The sequence below is a fragment of the Bison bison genome, unplaced genomic scaffold (genome assembly GCF_000754665.1).
Source record: "Bison bison bison isolate TAMUID 2011002044 unplaced genomic scaffold, Bison_UMD1.0 scf7180017864317, whole genome shotgun sequence".
Classification (NCBI taxonomy): Eukaryota; Metazoa; Chordata; class Mammalia; order Artiodactyla; family Bovidae; genus Bison; species Bison bison.
Genome location: NW_011494889.1, coordinates 2019049 through 2037836, shown reverse-complemented (window position 1 = coordinate 2037836; position 18788 = coordinate 2019049). Strand labels below are relative to the sequence as shown.

General features: G+C 46.3%; 2 protein-coding genes across 6 annotated transcripts in view; one reads left to right on the top strand and one right to left on the bottom strand.

Annotated features, from left to right (window-relative positions):
• Positions 1–6897, top strand: part of TP53BP2 (tumor protein p53 binding protein 2) — a 104389-nt gene extending 97492 nt beyond the window's left edge. For all 5 annotated transcript variants that reach the window (XM_010852843.1, XM_010852840.1, XM_010852841.1 and 2 more), the window contains 2 exons: positions 3256–3455; positions 5971–6897. In XM_010852843.1, coding sequence (XP_010851145.1) covers positions 3256–3455; positions 5971–6012 — 242 coding nt within the window. In that variant the 3' untranslated portion in view covers positions 6013–6897. The remainder of the gene's footprint in view (positions 1–3255; positions 3456–5970) is intronic.
• Positions 6898–7134: 237 nt separating this feature from the next.
• LOC104997873 (calpain-2 catalytic subunit) overlaps positions 7135–18788 on the bottom strand; it is a 54472-nt gene continuing 42818 nt past the window's right edge. The window contains exons 14-20 of the mRNA XM_010852839.1: positions 18160–18217; positions 15152–15216; positions 14138–14206; positions 13576–13654; positions 11312–11428; positions 10994–11052; positions 7135–9247 (exon numbers count right to left, since the gene is read on the bottom strand). Of these exons, the coding sequence (XP_010851141.1) occupies positions 9224–9247; positions 10994–11052; positions 11312–11428; positions 13576–13654; positions 14138–14206; positions 15152–15216; positions 18160–18217 (471 nt within the window). The 3' untranslated portion in view covers positions 7135–9223. The remainder of the gene's footprint in view (positions 9248–10993; positions 11053–11311; positions 11429–13575; positions 13655–14137; positions 14207–15151; positions 15217–18159; positions 18218–18788) is intronic.

Sequence of the window (18788 nt, the reverse complement as noted above, 5' to 3'; positions counted from 1 at the left end):
ACAAAGGTCCGTCTAGTCAAGGCTATGGTTTTTTCTGTGGTCATGTATGGATGTGAGAGTTGGACTGTGAAGAAGGCTGAGCGCCGAAGAATTGATGCTTTTGAACTGTGGTGTTGGAGAAGACTCTTGAGAGTCCTTGGACTGCAAGGAGATCCAACCAGTCCATTCTGAAGGAGATCAGCCGTGGGATTTCTTTGGAAGGAATGATGCTAAAGCTGAAACTCCAGTACTTTGGCCACCTCATGTGAAGAGTTGACTCATTGGAAAAGACTCTGATGCTGGGAGGGATTGGGGGCAGGAGGAGAAGGGGACGACAGAGGATGAGATGGCTGGATGGCATCACTGACTTGATGGACGTGAGTCTGAGTGAACTCTGGGAGTTGGTGATGGACAGGGAGGCCTGGTGTGCTGCGATTCATGGGGTCGCAAAGAGTCGGACACCACTGAGTGACTGATCTGATCTGATCGTGGATACTGAGAGCATTTCTGATATGTAGTTTAAATACTGATGCTACTAGACTGAACACAGTGAAGCATCCAGGTATCCAGCCTGGGAAACAGAAGCTGAGCGCTCTCAGCCATCAGTTGGGCCCCTCCTGACATAGCCCCTCTCACATCTTTGGTGACTGCCCCCTGGAATTGATAACAATAGATGTATCACCTCTGTATGAATCCTACAACTAATATTGTTTATCTTCCCGTTTTTGACCTTTACATAGAATAAACCATACTAGTGATGCCCTGGCTTCTTTTTTCATCCACTGTGGCTTTTGAGAGTCATTGGTGGTGTTGCCTTTAGCTGACGTTTCTTTTCACTGTGCTGCTGTTCCATTTTGGGACTCTCCCACAAGCTATATTTCCATTTTACTTTGGGCGGACATTGGGTTGTTTTCCTGCTTCATGCCTCCCTCCGTCCCTCTCTCTTGCTTGCTTCCTTCCTTCCACCCTGGTGACGATTTTTGTCCTCGTCTCCCAGTGTCCCTAGAACTAGCTGCCAGGTCACAGGGAGGCCTGTCAAGCAGAGTGTTCCTTCTGCTCCGTGTTCTCTTTAACCTTCAGTGGGTTTGGAATCCTATCCCACTGTGGCTTTAGTTTGCATTTCCCAAATTACAGTGAGGGTGGAGCAAGTTTTTAGGCCCTCAGAAACTGTTTAAAACAGTAATTTGTAACTCTTAGTTTAATAAACAATGAGAAATTGTCTTTCACGTCTAATGATTTCCTGGAATTGAGACTCGAGTTGTTATTTCGAGTGCATCATTCCATCCCAAACAGATAACAAATCTGGCCAGCTTTAAAATTGAGTGGAATCATGGTTGTATCAAGTCTTATTGTCCTTGTGAATCTCCCATATTTTGCATGTCTTATATAAGCAGGAAAGTTGGAAATTCACTTGTCCCCATGAGTAGAAACCTGACCCTCTAGATAGGCAGAGCCTTCTTTTGGAAAAGAATGATTTAATTTCTAGTTTTGCCCAGAGTGAGAGACAGGCAGCATGTGCTGCATCATTAACTGACACAAGAAAAATAGGTTTATAATCAATAACTTAGGTTCACGTAAGTTGAAAGACCTGACTATTTTCATAAGCAAGCAGATACTTTCCTGGCTTTTCTAAAAAAGTGAAAATAATAATGAAGTCTGCCTTGCTCAGGAGATTGCTGTCTAATTCCTCTTCCCCTTCCCCTGTGTTGCCTGCCTGTTGATGATTGCGACTCCTTATTAGCATCACCTTAGAGGATGCTGCTGCTGCTGCTAAGTTGCTTCAGTCGTGTCCGACTCTGTGCGACCCCATAGACGGCAGCCAACCAGGCTCCCCCGTCCCTGGGATTCTCCAGGCAAGAACACTGGAGTGGGTTGCCATTTCCTTCTCCAATGCATGAAAGTTAAAAGTGAAAGTGAAGTCGCTCAATCGTGTCTGACTCTTCGAGACCCCATGGATTGCAGCCTTCCAGGCTCCTCCGTCCATGGGATTTTCCAGGCAAGAGTACTGGAGTGGGGTGCCATTGCCTTCTCCGACCTTAGAGGATAGGGAGGTATAAATGGAGAAAGATGAAACCTACAGTCCTAGTTCATCTGCAGATCTGGTGTTAACTCTGGTAAAAAGTGAGCATTTGGGGATTTTTTTTTTTCCTTCCCCCAGTTTGTGGACTTCAGTGACTTTTAGAATTCTGATTCAAGTTGACTATACATAGACTTTTATATCCTAATACCTGTCCCTATATCTGCATTCTAACATTTTATTTATTTTTTTTTTTTTCTAAATATGATTTATGTAATCAAGACTTTCTTAAACAAAGACACATCTTAGGAATATGATCTGTACAAACTTACAGTAGTGTAAGACTGTTCTATACATCAGTGTCTCTTTTGCTATCTCGTATACAGGGTTATCGTTACCATCTTTCTAAATTCCATATAGATGCGTTAGTATACTGTATTTATGTTTTTCCTTCTGGCTTACTTCACTCTGTATAATAGTCTCCAGTTTCATCCACCTCATTAGAACTGATTCAAATGTATTCTTTTTAATGGCTGAGTAATACTCCATTGTGTATATGTACCACAGCTTTCTTATCCATTCATCTGCTGATGGACATCTAGGTTGCTTCCATGTCCTGGCTATTATAAACAGTGCTGCGATGAACATTGGGGTACACGTGTCTCTTTCCTTTCTGGTTTCCTCAGTGTGTATGCCCAGCAGTGGGATTGCTGGATCATAAGGCAGTTATATATATTTTTCTTCCATCTTTCCTTATTTGGAAATTAATAGAAACCACTTTAACAGGCACAACATTCTGATCTTTTTTCTCTGCCTGCTTTAAGTTTTAGGTAGAGAACAAAAATGATCCCAGAGTTCCTTGGTCATTACACTTAGTCTGCTAAAATTTGACAGATGTCTCATCCACTTTTTTAATATTCTAGACTTGAACAGTTGTTTTTTTCATTCCTGGGTTTGTAATTTTTTTTGTATTCTGAGTGAGAGTAGTTTTGAGAGCTGCTTATAAAGTGTTGGTTAATTTTAGAGCTCGTTTAAAGCTAATAGCATACATTAACTTGTCTTTTATATGTTCCTTCTACCCTGCTGGCGTTCCTCTCCTTCCCCAGCCCCGGGAAGTTTATTTATTGAATGTTTAATGTAGTAGCTTCTCCCATTCCAGCAGGTCCCCATTGCTTCTCATTTAGTTTCATGGAGCTGCAGGTTCTGAGCGTGGTATCCTCTGAGTTACTTACTCTGTGCTGTATCTTACATGATTTTAGGAGTTCAGGAGAAAATGGGCATAATGAATAAAGGGATCATTTATGCACTTTGGGACTATGAACCTCAGAATGATGACGAGCTGCCCATGAAAGAAGGAGACTGCATGACAATCGTGCGCAGGGAAGACGAAGATGAGATTGAATGGTGGTGGGCCCGCCTGAACGACAAGGAAGGATATGTTCCACGCAATTTGCTGGGAGTAAGTGAATGATGTCTTTATGTGCGTCAGAGAGGGGCTTGGGGAAAACGGCTGTGTATTGTAGGTTCAGTGCAGCCTGCTGCCCTTTGTTAATGAGAAGTGGAATTTAACATTTTGTCTTAAATTTAGATCCAGAACCTCATTTCCAGTGATTCCTATTATGATCAATAGCATGTTTACAGGTTTACCAGCCCCCAGAAGTCTGGGGTTCTGTCTTCATTTATAAATACAGTGAAGATAATTGGACAATATGATGGAAATTGAGCTTATGAAATTTGAAATACATTTTGGATTTAAGTCGGGATTTGTGAATCTGCTAGAGAGTTTGAACAGGGCACCAGAGGCAAGATTCTTTGTTCTTGCTCTACTGTTGAATTTTGTTTCATATAAACCAAGAAAGTAATCAAGTCACACCAGCACATATAAACCCATAACATATCTATATTAGTCTGAAGGGGCTGCTCTCTTTGGGCAGACATTCTGGGGGTATTTTCAGGGAAAGGCTAGTATAGTTGGACGGAGTCTAATGTACAGCAAATGGGAGATATTTTTATTGTATTTTCATCATTTGTCAGGCCAGCATGGTCTGTGCCTGCAGAGTGCTTCTGCTCCGCTTGAGGTCCTAAACCAGGGAGCACTGGGAGTGTCCCTCTGCCCGGGCATTACTTTCTGGGGAGATGGCTAAAATGACTCCAGTGTTGGGATCTGGAGCTTGGATTCTGGCCCATGTCTCCTCATTCTGACTCAGTCTTCTCCTTTGTTGTTTGATGTACAGTATAAATGACTTCATACATCTTGACTCCCTCATAGCTCAGTTGGTAAAGAATCCGCCTACAATGCAGGAGACCCTGGTTTGATTCCTGGGTTGGGAAGATCTGCTGGAGAAGGGATAGGCTACCCACTCCAGTATTCTTGGGCTTCCCTTGTGGCTCAGCTGGTAAAGAATCTGCCTATAATGTGGGAGACCTGGAAGATCCCCTGGAGGAGGGAAAGGCTACACACTCCAGTATTCTGGCCTGGAGAATTCTGTGGACTGTATAGTCCATGGGGTTGCAAAGAGTAGGACACGACTGAGTGACCTTCACTTTCACTTTCATCTTGATGCCTGTCTTCCTGGGAGCAAAATTTATTATTATTAAACATTTGGGGTTTGGATAATATTTATTCATCTGATCGTAATGAAAATGGAAAAAAACCAAAACAAGCCATGGAGCCCTTCAAAAAAGCTTTTCAAATTACCAGACAAAAGTAGAAATATAGAGATGCTTCTCTTTCGAGCCCTCCTGTTTGCTTCTACAAAGACTTTAGCGCCAGAGAAGCATAATCTCTTACATGCAGCCACTTTCCTTCTTTAATGAACACCAAGAGGAAATATGTACTTTTACTTCTTATAGTTTCTTGGGGAAAGCTCTGCCCCTTAGAATTAGTTGATTATTTGGGTCTTACTTTAATTTTCTAACAGAGAGGTCCAGTGGTTACTGAAACGTGGGGAGAATGATTCGTTCCCAAGTGTGGAAGCACTTGGTCAGAGATCAAGCTCTCCTCCTGAGGATGGCTTTCAAAGGTTCTGAAATCAGTGGACTGGATTGAAGATTTTCATTTTAATCCAACATTTAAATATTCTTAGTCCTTTGGAAATCTTTCCTGGGTACATGTGGCCTCTACACAACTTCTTTGGGTTTCTCTTGAAGTTTTTTTGAAAAGGAAATTGCCTAAATGTTGAATTTTTAGTCAGAGGCTCACATACAAGTTTTGAAGACTGTATAGGCCAAGTATCTTTCCTCACAGAGAGAAGCAGTCCTTGATATAACATTGATCCCTCAGTTAACTTTTCAGTTTTGGCTTGAAGTCCGACTCGATTGTCTTTTTTTTCCCCCTTTGTCTGGAGGAGGAGAAGGAGGGAGGAAGGGTTGGTTTTGTTTGCCAGTTGAATGACTAGTCTGACTTGCTCTTGGCTTCATGAACACTCTCCTTCCCAGCTCTTGTTATGGGAAAGCACGAGATCCTAAAACAAAAAAACCCCACTATCCTCCCTGAAATCTGTAGACTTTTAGTCTGTGGCATTTCGTTCATGACGGTCTCCAGTCCCATGACACCGTGTGACGTCCATTACGCATAAAGTTCAAAGAGACTTTTCCACTCCTTATCTTTTCCCTCAGAACAGAAGTTCTCCGTGTTGGAGTTACAGCGTATTGCAAGTCATTTCTTCCAGTCCTTTGTGGTCCTCGTTGGACTTGATTTGCAGTTCAGTAGGCTGCGTAGAGGAAGTTAATGCTCTGAGCCATCCCAGATTTTCTATCACTGCACCAGGAGTGGTCCTGTTGAGGGAACCCCTATGACAACAAGAGTTACTCAGCTACTCTGGTTGCTTCACATGGCAGAGAGTCCTTTCTTTGGTTTAACTTCTCTCCTGTGACATCAACATCCCACTCCCCCCCCGCCCCCATAATTTCCTGAAGGTGTGTTATACTCCCATGTCGTGCATATGTAAATATTTTAAAACTTCTTTTAACAGCTATACCCAAGAATTAAACCAAGACAAAGGAGCTTGGCCTGAAACTTTGCAGATGTTTAGTTCATGAAGAATTCATCTCTGTTACCACTAAGAAGAAACAGTATGATCGTTTGCGGCAGAAATTTCTCAAGACTGATTTTAATGACAGAGTAACTTGAAAGCCATGAAGAAGGAGCTCTGGAAGCAGATGAAGGCTTGGAGCAGCCACTGTTGGCGAAGGATGCTCAGCTCGCTGGAGCAGAGCTGGGCAGGAAGCTGATGCGCTGTGCTGGGCAAGGTGCCCTGTGTTGTACTCCGAAAGATCCATGGTGACAATCCTGTTCTCTGCAAGAAATGGGACCACTTATTGGACTACTGGGAGGTCGGCTCCTTGGCCTGCTTCCGGTGGTGTGTTTCAGCGCCTGCCACACCCCTGTCCTCCCACCAGGACCAGTGCCACCACGGCGCCATCTGATTGTCCCCCAGAACAGCAGGCCCGCGGGGGACGTGCATGGAGGCTCAAAGGCGCCGCAGACTGTGTCTTGTCTGTGAAGAACTGTTTGATGGTTGTCAGTGAGCAATAACCTGATGGTATGATTCCTCGTAGCACCGTATCTTTGAAATATTGAAACCACACTACACTACAGGTAGATTTAGATTCTTGTTTTTAGGCTGAGATTTGAATCTATATTTATTGTCTTTTGTATCCCAGAAATTAGAGACTTGCTATAGACTTAACTCATGATATTTGTCAAGATCATAGTTGACTTTAAAAATAATTGTAATAAAATTAAACTTTTTGACTCTAAGCTTTTTACTGGCTTTAGTTTTTTATGTCATTAACAGCTGTGTTTCAAGTTCCTAAGTCATTGGAATATCATACTCTGCTGAAAAATAATATTTCTTTACCAGCCATGTGATTAAATATTTCTTTGCTCAGTTTTGCAATTTGTGATTTTTGTGGTGGTCTTTGATATAGAGTTAAGACTTTTTATAAAAGATCTTAGAGGCCATGGTGATAGAAGCTTGTACCTTTACCTAGAGCTTCTGACAGGCTGTTTGTGTCCTCATTTTATTTCAGAGGCTTCATATGGTTATATACACTGAGTTACAGGATGTAAAGTTAATGTAGCCCCAGCCTGCACATTAATATGTTACCAAGTTTGTGAATTGTTGGGGACCTCATTTTGCTTAGTAAAACTGTTTCATTTATTAGAAGATACAGGTGAGAAAACGAGTGGTCACGTTTCCTTAGACATTTTTACGAGTAGTAGATTCTAGCAAGAAAGGAAGGTAGACAGCAGAACATACTGCGCCTTTCAGACTAATAGTGAGTAGAGAAAACATGGACGAAATGTCAGAGGACCTGTGTGGTAGACAAAATTCTGAAGATGCCCCGCCAGTCCCCCATATTCTTGTCCTGTTGTGTTGTGGACTGAATATTTGTGTCCCCCTAAAATTACCCTAATCCCCAGTGTGATAGTATTTGGAGGTGGGGCCTTTGGGAGGTGATTAGGTTTACATGAGGGTGGGGCTGCATGAACTTAGTGTCCTGATAAGAGGAAAAGTCTAGTATACTCTGTGAGGATACCCCAAGAAGGCTGCCATTCTCATCTGACACTGAATCTGCTGGCACCTTGGTTTTGGATGTCCCAGCCTCCAGAACCATGAGAAATAGATGTCATTTAAGCTACACAGCCTGTGGTATTTTTTTTACAGCAGCCTGAGACACCTGGTTATTTAATCAAGCACTAATCTAGGTACTGCCAAGAGGGTTTTTCAGATTTAAATTTCCTAATCAACTGACCTGACAATAGGGAGATTATCCTGGATTATCTCAGGTGGGCCCAAATGTGGTCATAGGATTTGACTTTGGGAAGTAAGTGGTGATCATCAAAAGAGGTCAGGCCAGTAGCCAGCGAATGCCGTTTACCACTTTCCTAGTCATCTTTCCTAGTCATATTTCCCGTCCACCATTCCTTAAGGATCCCCAGCAGTTGACCAGGGCTTTAGTTGCATGCCTTTCCGGATCTCTCTTACTCCCTCCACCAAAGGACACTCAGTGGCAGGCACACCCCGAAACTGCCGGTACCTCTTGAGGAGACCAAGAAGCAGCAGACATTGGAGCTAACTTTAGGGTCAATTATCAGAGCTTCTGAATTGGATTTTTACAAAGTTTTACAGTTCCACAAAATGGTAGATGAGCAGGCCCCTCCTCCCAATACAGGCAGTTTCAGAGGGAGGGAGCACGCCTTGCTGGAGTGGGGTGGGCTGTGACTGGGGGTGCTCACTGCTGCGCCTCTCCAGGAAGAACAGCACCCACGTGGGATTGCCTGAGCGACTCTTTATTGAACAGTACACTTGGAAGAAGATAAGGCAACAAGGCAGTATTTGTATAATGTCATTAGCATTTTCCCCAAGTTAAAGCCAGGAAACAAGCTTGGGTGGTTTCCCTGGGGGTTTCTATGAGACGTTCCCCCCAGTCCATGCATGGATGCTAGTGGGGAAGTTGGGGAAGATTTGAGGCGGGCGGCAAACAGCTGTGCTGTCTTCCATCACAGTGGGCTTGTAGACAGATGCCCAGTTTGGGTCAGTGCTTCAGCTGAGCCAGAGTAGCATCCTTTTGGTATCATAACACTCAGTGTGTTAAGACCAGATGTGCTCCAGCACTTGAGTTAAGACATGCTGGTTAACCAATCAATGTTATATAAAATCTGTCTCTTAACCCAGTGACTGAGATGTGCTTCTCACCTGGCCTCTTGAGATGCCTTCATGATGCATCATGTTTTCCCATTATACCCAAGGGCAATAAGGAATCCCTGGACAGCTGTTTGGTAGATGTCATAGCTGCATTTTTAAACTTGAAGTTGCTTTAACTATTGCTGGCAAGGACGTTGTGTCCTTTGAGGTTGACTGAATGTTCAATTAAGCTCAGCTGTTAAACACCTCCCTGCAGTTTTTCCTGATTTAATATTGCTCTAAACAGGAAAGTGTGTAAAAGTAAAAAGTATATACTATATACAGATGGAAGATTTTTCTCTAAGTTTGTCAAGGGTTTAAGTGACTCGCATTTAGTATGATTATATGCAAATCTTTTACTTGGATATCTGAAAGTTCTGCTTTCTCAAGTCGACAATATCATTTTCAGCTCTAATCATCAGTTTAAGTAAATGTTCCCATAATTTCAAGATCTAGATAAAAAGTTTCTCCGTGGAAGCTTAGTCCTCAGCTGATTTTCTTTCATGAGACATCTTCAGGCAGATTGGTTATCACTTCAAAGTACTGAAAAAGACAGCCACTGTGAGGAAAGGAAGAAAAAAAAAATCAGGGATCACTTTTTAAACTCAAAGGGTGTAGATTATTTTGAAAGATTGCCTGTTTTACCAGAAAAGCTGATTAAGGCTTAAGATGTGACTGCACTAACTCACATTTCTTTCTACCTGATTTCTAGAGTCTAGCTTTTTACAGGGCAGTGAAAAGTGGTTATTTGAATCAGGTGGTCACGAATCGAATTACAGGGTTGACTGAAACGATGACACTTGGACACTTGAATTAGCATTTCCACCTCTGTGCCTCAGAGTGTCACAGCAGAGGTTAGCTTGGGGTGTGGATAAACCCTTAAACTAGTGGTTTCCAACCTTAGTTCTATATTGGAGGAATCTGGGAACTTTACACCAGATTCTAATGAAATTAAGTCTGGAATGGGCCTGGACATTGGGACTTTTTGAAGTTTCCCAGGTCTAGCCTGCAGGCAAGGTTGACCATCATGGCAAACCAAAGGGGAGATCTTCCTGCTGTTACCACCTTAGCCAAAAACAAAAAAGACTGGGGAACTCCAGGGACCTTGTAAGAGGAAAGGCTAAGAAAGGATGGAAAGCCAGTGGGTAAGATGCTTCCTAGAGGAAATGGGGATGATGGTGTGAGTAGGCTGGTCATAGGGAACAGTGGCAGCTGGGGAGGAATAGATTTCCATTGAGAATGATAAAGGGGGCTACAGTTGCAAACTTTACACGTGGCATGTTTGGCCCCAACTGGAATGCCTCTACCTTAACTGCAGTCTCAGGGGAGGGTTATTTCCTGAGCTACATGAGTTTCAAGCAAATTAGTTCTTTGGAACCAGCTAAAATGTATCTGCAGTTGGCTCATGTTACTTTAAAATGCATAATAGCAGACTGAAAGAGTCATTTAGTTTCTGGGTTCCTTCAGAGTTCTAAATTCAAGGAAAGAAGTGCCAGTCCCTCATCCCCCGACCCCACCCCCTGTCCTTGACACTCTGCTCCTCTCTGGCCCATGGGATCCGGTCATCCCCACTCAGCACTGGTCATGCCACCCCACCCTCTGTAGGTAGCCCTGTTCCAAGCTCAGCTCCCCCTCAGACAGAGGAAAAGCAGGCTGGGGCCCTATGAGGATGAAAGTAACCCCAGTGACCTCCTTTGAAGTGAGTACGTCACTCACTTTGTCGTCTTTGGATGACAAGAGAACATTTTGTGCTTTGCTTTCTGTGGAACTGGAGTACCAACTGAATTTGGATTGGTGATCATTTTATAGGTGGCTGTCACTGGGGTTCCAGACCATATGAACACAATTACTACATATGGCACGCTTAGTCACTATTGTTAGTTTTACTTCAAGGGCAGAGGAAATGGAGAAAAGTAATTTGCTCACAAAGTCCTTTTAAGCAAAACTAAGAATGATGGCTCTTCCTAACACCCACTTAACTTTCAGCCAAAGGACTTCTTTGCATAAGCACCTTCTCCCATGCATGCTAATTAGCAGGTCATTTTTCTAAGAGGCCTTCTGCAGCCACCCTCTCCTTATTCTAACTTTGTGCTATTCTCAGGGCAAAGTTCTTGGGAGGAGGAGCCACATGTATTTCTTGGATTGGAGAATCAATAGGTAGTTGGGAACAACCAAACAGAAGTGCAGTTTGGGATCTCATAACCATTTATAGCCTGTCACTAACAGACCAAAAGCTTCAGGCTTCTGTTGCCCCGGTAACAGCCCTTCTCCCCTAGGAGTCTGGGCTGGGAGGCTGCTGACTTACAGAGATAAGGTCAAGCTGGATCATTCCAGTATTCTCGGGGTCCAGCTGCTTAAATATCCCTGTGGAGGAAGAAAGAGGATGTCACATAAATGAGTGAACTGAAACAAAGATCACATTATCCTCTTCCCCAGACTGGCAGCCGATTTCATCGAATGTCACAGCTATGATTTCTTCCCACTATCCCCAGATTAAAGAAGGAGTTTCATTCCCAGCTGAACAGACTCGTCTCTGGCTCAGGTTGTTTCACCCATGAAGAAAAGTAGGCTGCTTTCCTGCCGAGAGAACTGAAATGGGTCTTTTCCCCCAATGGGCACTTACTGAACAGTGTCTCCAGTCGAATCAAACACCGGACAAAATTGTCAAAATCGATGATGAGGTCGTCATCTGCAAACCGGGCGACAATCACTTGGTGGAGCTGACAGGGCATCTTGAAACCTGAAGTTAAATGAATAAGCAAACTGATGGCAAGGTGTTCGATTGCACCCGTGGGCTCTGTGCATGGGCTGTGGACCTGGCGGGGCGGTTTAGATGACAGTTGTCTTTGCTTTGGTCCCCCTGGTTGCTCTGCTGTGAGATTTTTTTTTTGCAAACCTAGTGCCTCTGGCGTTGCTGGATGGATGTGGCAGAAACTGTTCATGCTAAACCAATATTAATTCTCCCTTTTTCCATAGTAGTAGAATTTTTTTTTTTTTAATTTGGCTGTGCTGCGTCTTAGCTGCAGCACACTGGATCTTTGTTGCCACATGCAGGATCTTTCAGTTGGGGCACACAGGCTCTTTAGTTGTGGCATGTGGGCTCTAGTTCCCTGACCAGGGATTGAACCTGGGCCTCCTGCATTGGGAGTGTGGAGTCTTAATCACTGGACCACCAAGGAGGTCTCCCAGAGTAGTAGTAGAATTTTTAACAGGTCATGGCTGCCTAGAATTCAGGCTACATTTCTCAGTTTCCCTTACAGTCCTCTGAGGCCTTGTGACTAAGCCCTGGCACTGGGATTTGTGTACAGAGTGATGTATGCCCTTAAAGGCAAGGAGATTGGGACTTCCCCGGTGGTCCACTGGTTAAGAATCCACCTTGCAATGCAGGGGACACGCGTTCATGCCTGGTTGGGGAACTAAGATCCCACATGCCTTGGGGCAACTGAGCCCGCACACCATGAACTACTGAGTTCACATAACATGATGAAAGATCTCACACGACCCAAGGAGGATTGCAAGCAGCCAGATAATAAATACTTTATATGTGTGTGCGTATACACTTACTTGCTCAGTCATGTCCAACTCTTTGTAACCCTATGGACTGTAGCCTGCTAGGCTCCTCTGTTCATGGGGATTTTCCAGGCAAGAGTATTGGAGTGGGTTGCCATGTTCTCCTCCAGGGGATCTTCCCAACCCAGGGATAGAACCCAGGTCTCCAGCATTGCAGGTAGATTCTTTACTGTCTGAACCACTAGGGAAGTCCATGAATACTGGAGTGGGTAGCCTATCCCTTCTCCAGGGGATCTTCCCCACCCAGGAATCGAACTGGGATCTCCTGCATTGCAGATGGATTCTTTACCAGCTGAGCTACCAGGGAAGCCCATATATATATGAAGACAAGGAGACTGTCTTTCCCTCCTTCTGTCAGCCTGTTGCTAGCATGTGGCTTTGGCAAGCTGTCCTGGTCCTGCAGATACAGGCAATGCTCTGCAGGCTGGTCACACAATATGACAGAGGGAACCCGGGTCCCTGACAGCAGGAGACACCATCCTGGCCTTGGACGGCTTGAGCTTGAATTGCTATGTTAGAGAATGGTGTATGTTGTTTAAACCACTCACTTGGGGGGTCTCTGCTGCAGCATTATCCCATCGAATGAACAACTCCATGTTGTCATATCTGTCCCCATAGCAGTCTCCCACTCTGCAGGTCTCCCACAGCTCGTGTCCTTTTTTACGGACATCACATTCTGTTAGGGACTCACTCAAGGATGGAGCTGGACACCCCACTTCTGCTGAACCAGCTCTGCACCTGAACAGGGTGGGGAGTGGGGAGTGGGGGTGGTGGGTCTGTTGAGAACTGACTTTGCCTGCAACCCAACAGGGCCCTCAGAGGGAAATGGGATTCAAGAAGCCTTAGAGAGCAGACACATCCTGGACTCCATTTCATTTTACCAATTCGTTTTTAAGAGGCAAATGAAAAGGAGGTGTTTGTATTGAACCAGCGCCTACTTTTGGAGAAGGCAATGGCACCCCACTCCAGTACTCTTGCCTGGAAAATCCCATGGACGGAGGAGCCTGGTAGGCTGCAATCCATGGGGTCACGAAGAGTCGGACACTTGCTGAGCAACTTCACTTTCACTTTCCACTTTCATGCATTGGAGAAGGAAATGGCAACCCACTCCAGTATTCTTGCCTAGAGAATCCCAGGGGGAGGAGCCTGGTGGGCTGCCATCTATGGGGTCGCACAGAGTCGGACACGACTGAAGCGACTTAGCAGCAGCAGCAGCAGCGCCTACTTTATTTCAGTTTACCAAGCTTTGTATCATATAGTCTAAGTTTTCGCATGTTCTACAGATAAAAGAAAGAAAATACAGTGAGGAAGTATTACCTGCTTCTTCTAATGCTTTCCGCATCTCATAGGAGTTCATGGTTCCAGACCGGTCCACATCAATTTCCCGGTAAATTTTCTGGAACATACAAAACAGAAAATCATGACCTGAAAGGCAGCAAGTTACCTCTGTGCTATGTGCTAAGTGGGGCTGGGGTGTTTCCAGCTCTGTGCCTCTACTTTGGCCTTGGAAAAATCATCCATGTTTCAGCCTTAAATAGTATTTTGCCTCTTTGTGTGAGCTGGATTATAAATAAGCCCATCAAATCACCTAGCCAACTCCATGAGTCCTGTTACTATCTTCTGTAATCTTTGCACTTGAGCTGTCAGAAAACCAAACTACAAGGGATTACAGTTACACAAACCTTTTCAGGACGTTTGATGGTGGCTTTTAGATGACCCCATTTCCAGTCCATAAGGAAGTATGCCACTTAATTTGCCCCGACCTGTTTGCACCCATTCTGAGCTCCATCACAGGTACAATCCCCTCCCCTTAGGGCTGTTCCTCCACATCCCAACACAGACCCACTGCCCCTGCCGCCCGGCCCTCATGGGCTCTCACTTGGTATTTCTGAATCTTCGTCCAGAGAATGTAGAACTCCTTCAGACCCAGTTTGCCACTCCCATCCGACTGCCTTCAGTTAAGGAAAGCTCCTGGAGTCTGGGTCCACCCGGGCTGAGTCACCTCGTCTGTCCTCTCCCCTGGGGAGTCTGGTAACCCCAGTCATCCACGAGGAGCTCTCGCAGAAGGCCCTTTTTCCACTCTTCACACTGGCTAGAGCTCCCTCTAAGGGCTGGTGGGCAGGCCCAGTAGAGACCTGCAGACCCTCTGACCCTGCGTGCTGACTGGTCTGGGGTGATCTGCTGAAGGCCCCAGGTGCTGCTAGCAATGAGCCCTCGGATGATATGCAGAGGCTTTGGGCGGCTTTTAATGGCCTGGCCCTTGCCTATTTGGGGAGAATTATTATTTCTAAGAGGACTTTTGTGAGGGGAGCTCACAGCAAGGGCCCACCAAATGAAGCTTCACAGCAGCTTGGACCATCCAGGCCACTCCTGCCCAGCACCTCCCAGGAAGCAGGAAGGACACTGGATGGGTGAGGAGTCGGCCTTGGAGCCAGGTGGTGGCCTAGGAAGGGGCCAGAGCAAAGACGAAGGACTGTGCTCTTGTTGGGGGGCAGGGGCGCTCTTAGGACGGAAAACCATGCCTGGGGAAACATTCACATCAGAAATACCATGGTTTAGGGACTGTTCCCCTAGAGGTAACAAGTTCAAACTGCCCTGGCAGGTGACGGTGGGTGTGCCGTTGGGCACTTTCTGCAAGAGCCCAGGAACCACTCAGCCTGTGGTGCGGGTGGTGGGAGGGGAGAGGGCTGGAGTGAATGTGGCATCTCGCATTCCCTCATCTGAAGCTTCCCGAATTTCCCCAGCGAGAGAGGTCACTGCTGACAACAGTCCTACACCTCGGCCGGCGGGGACCGCTGGCCGCTGTGAGGGGAAGGAAGCATGTGTTTGAATCTTCCCAGAGTGCAGTTTCATACTCCCCCAGCCTCTGTCCTCGGGGCCTGTTAAAGGATACGTCGAGCATGTCCACCATGATTTTGCAGGTCTCAATGCTAAAGCCGTCGGACTTGATATCTTGGCCTAGGATCAAAAGAAGTGTGAGAGGAGCATCTTGTGGAGCAGTGCTATTCAACATGACCTTCTGGGAGGACAGGGAAGTCCTGTGTCTGCACCCCTGATGTGGGATCCACTTGTGTGTGCTAAGTCGTTGTCACATCTGACTCTTTGTGACCCCATGGACTGTAGCCCACCAGGTTCCTCTGTCCATGGGATTTTCCCAGCAAGAATACTGGAGTGGGTTGCCATTTCCTCCTCCAGGGGATCTTCCCCACCCAGGGACTGAACCCAGTGTCTCCTGCATTGCAGGTGGATTCTTTACCGCTGAGCCACCAGAGGAGCCACTTAAGTTATTTTAAATAGCCACATAAGGCTGATGGCCATGATACTGGGCCAGTGCAGAGATGTGTAACCTTTTTTTGACTTCTTTGTATATTAGCCACGGGCACCCAGGATTTTAATAAGAGCTTTCTAAAATTTTTTGACTGTGCCGCATGGCATGTGGTATCTTAGTTCCCAACCAGGGGTTGAAACCTTGCCCCCTGCATTGGAAGGTGGAGTCTTAACCATAGGACCGCCAAGGAAGGCCAAGTGTTTTTTAAATAAATAACAGGATGATAAGGATCTGGGCTTTTAAGTGCAAAGCCACCTGTGGACAGATCGGAAGCCCCATGTGTTCATTCTAGGCTGGGCCCTGAAGAAGAAGATGTTTACTTATCTATCTCTTTGTAGGTGTTCAGGGGTCCTGTGTGTCCCCAGCTGGGTGGGAATTGAGGGCTGGAGCCTGTATTCTCCTGGGTGAGTCACTTGCAAGGTGAGTCCCGTGTAGTTGGTGGTCAGTAGGTGGAGTGAGCACCTCGCCACAGACATGAGTCTTCCCACAGCCTTCAGGGGAGCCCACCCCTTTTGCCATGAAAGGTTAGGACCTAACCTGTCTCAAAGCTGCCCTTCTGGGCACTGACCCCTTCTCCGTGTGGGCATAAGACTGTGCGTGGGCCCCTTGGGGAGAAGAAGGAGTCACCAGGCATTGCTTGGGGGGAGGTACCGCGCTCTGAGGTGTGGGGGAGGCCACTGCTGTGCCCCCAACAAAGAGCAGCTGAATCTGAGCTGGCCATACCCCTCCCCTCCCCTCCCCACATCTGTGCAGAAACAACGAGCCTCTGTGTCCCTGGGCTTATGACGGCCACACAGCTGAAGAGCCCGTGACCTCACTTGTGCCTGGCGGCCTTGAGGGTAAACACCATCTTCTCGTCACCCCCAGATCAGAGGAGGGGAGCCTAGGACTGGGACGCATCTTGGGGAAGCCCTGCCCTGGCCCAGCCTTTCTGGCCGATCGACCCCCTAACTGCAGCTCCTCGAATCACAGACGCTCAAAAGCAGCCATTTGTTCCAAGGCCACAGATGGTTTCCATGAAGGGTGTGTTGTTTGCATCCACTGTGATGGAAGACCCTGCAGGCCTAGAACCTTCTTTGGCTTCCAGAGGAGGATTTTCATCTCTTGGGATTGAGCCAGAGTGAAGTCCCCGGGACTTCTGGAGACAATCCCCAGACTGACACTCAGACCTGACAACATACTCACTTGTTTCTGATTTGGTCTGAGAACTGATACTCGACAGTCCCTGCTCAGTGGACTGCTGCTGTCTTATCAAAGCAGCATAGTTCTCGGGATAACTTGAGGGGGAAATGCCTCTATGTGTACATGTGTGTGTGAGTGTGCGCACATGCGTGCACACCTTCTCCCTAACCTCTGCAGTGGTGATCAACACTGGGGAGGTGGACTATCCAGCCCTTGTTAATTTTTGCTTGCATGTGTGCTAACTCGTGTCCGACTCTGTGTGACCCTATGGACTGTGGCCTGCCAGGCTCCTCTGTCTATGGGATTCTCCAGGCAAGAATACTGGAGTGGGTTGCCCTGCATCAAACCAGTGTCTCTTATGTCTCCTGCATAAGCATGTGGGTTCTTTACCACTAGAGTCTTCTGGGAAGCCCTAGTTTTTGCCTAAGAAACAGTTAAACCTGAAAGGGTATGTGAGGACCATGGCTCTCTAGTTCCTTCTCAAGCTGCCACCTACTTCTGCCCACTCTTTGTGGAAGCCCGTCAGCCCAGGCTGAAAGCAGCCATTTGGGCAGCCTTGAAGCCACTTGCCTGGCCCACTGGGTCAACTGAAGTGACATTTCTCCCAATAAGAACTGGCCTGACCAGGTGCAGTTAAACACACATTTGGGAGATGAGCCTTTTTAATGCCATCCCCTTAGTTTGAGTGAAAGAGAGATCATGCATTTTTCCATCTTTTGGCTAATCAGTGAGCTAGTGCCGCTCCGTCAGTCATTCCCCACTGAACACAGCTGGGAGTCCAGCAATGGGGAGTGCTTTCCGGCTCCCTCCTTCGTCTGGACTGACTCACTCTTTCTTAGCAATTAATCATGGTAACAGCCACCATTTACAGAGCCCAGACTTGGTGCTACGCAATTCCTACATGTCATCTCAGTCACTCTGAAGAGATAAATAATAATGTGCCTATTTTACAGATAAAGAAACGAGAGTCAGGGAGGTTACCTAATTTCATTTAGACCGCAGAGCTAGTAAGTCATGGAAACCTGGATATGACTTTTGACCTCCAGACTCCAGAAACATTTGCCTTTTTAGGCCAAGCCACGTGGCATGTGGGATTTTAGTTCCCTGACCAGGGATGGGAACCCATGCCCACTGCATTGGGAGTGAGGTGTCTTAACCACTGGATCACCAGGGAAGTCCTACCTTTGCCCCCCACCTTTTTTTTTTTTTAATCACATTGAGTAGAACCTCCTTCATCCAGTTCTTCGTTGGTGGTGGCAGTATTTGAGCAGGACTGGGAATGATGGTTCAGCCATCACAGTATCTGAGATGGGAAAGGGAAGGATCCCCGTGTTCCCTCATACTGCACGAGGACGAGCAGGATGAGGGATTTGCAAGGAGGGGATACTCACGCTTTGCTAGCACTCTTCTCAGGATTGTCTGCAACTCAAAGGCAGAAATCTCTGCGTCCTGTGGGAACACACAACCAAAGTGTCATTACTGGCTCCCTTGGAATGCATGTAGCACAGAGGAGCAGGTGTGTGACCGGTGTCCAGAGGAGCTGGGCTCCAGCGGAGCCCTGCGAGGTGCGTTAGATCCGGGGTCTATGCGTGCGCATTTCTGTTTTTTAAAGATGCTAATGTTTTACTTTATTTTTAAAGCACTTAATTTTTTCTTTACTCGTTTATTTATTTTTTTGGCCTTGTGTGGCATGAGGAATCTTAGTTCCCCAACCAGGGATCAAACCAGTGCTCCGCTGCAGTCTTAACCACTGGACCACCAGGGAGGTCCCGCATGTGCATTTCTAACAAGCCCCCAGGAGATGATGCTGCCGCCCCCATATGGCACTATGAGTAGCACAGCCACAGCCCGAATTCTAGTTAGTGTTTCAGTGTACAACATTAAAACAGGCAGAGTTCATTCACCACTGCCTTGCTGTAGAGAACGTAAAGAATAAATCCTCCACTCTATCCATGTTTGTGGTCTTTAGACTCAGTTCTTTACACTATTCCTCTCACACAGCATGCCTTCCCCTCCCTTT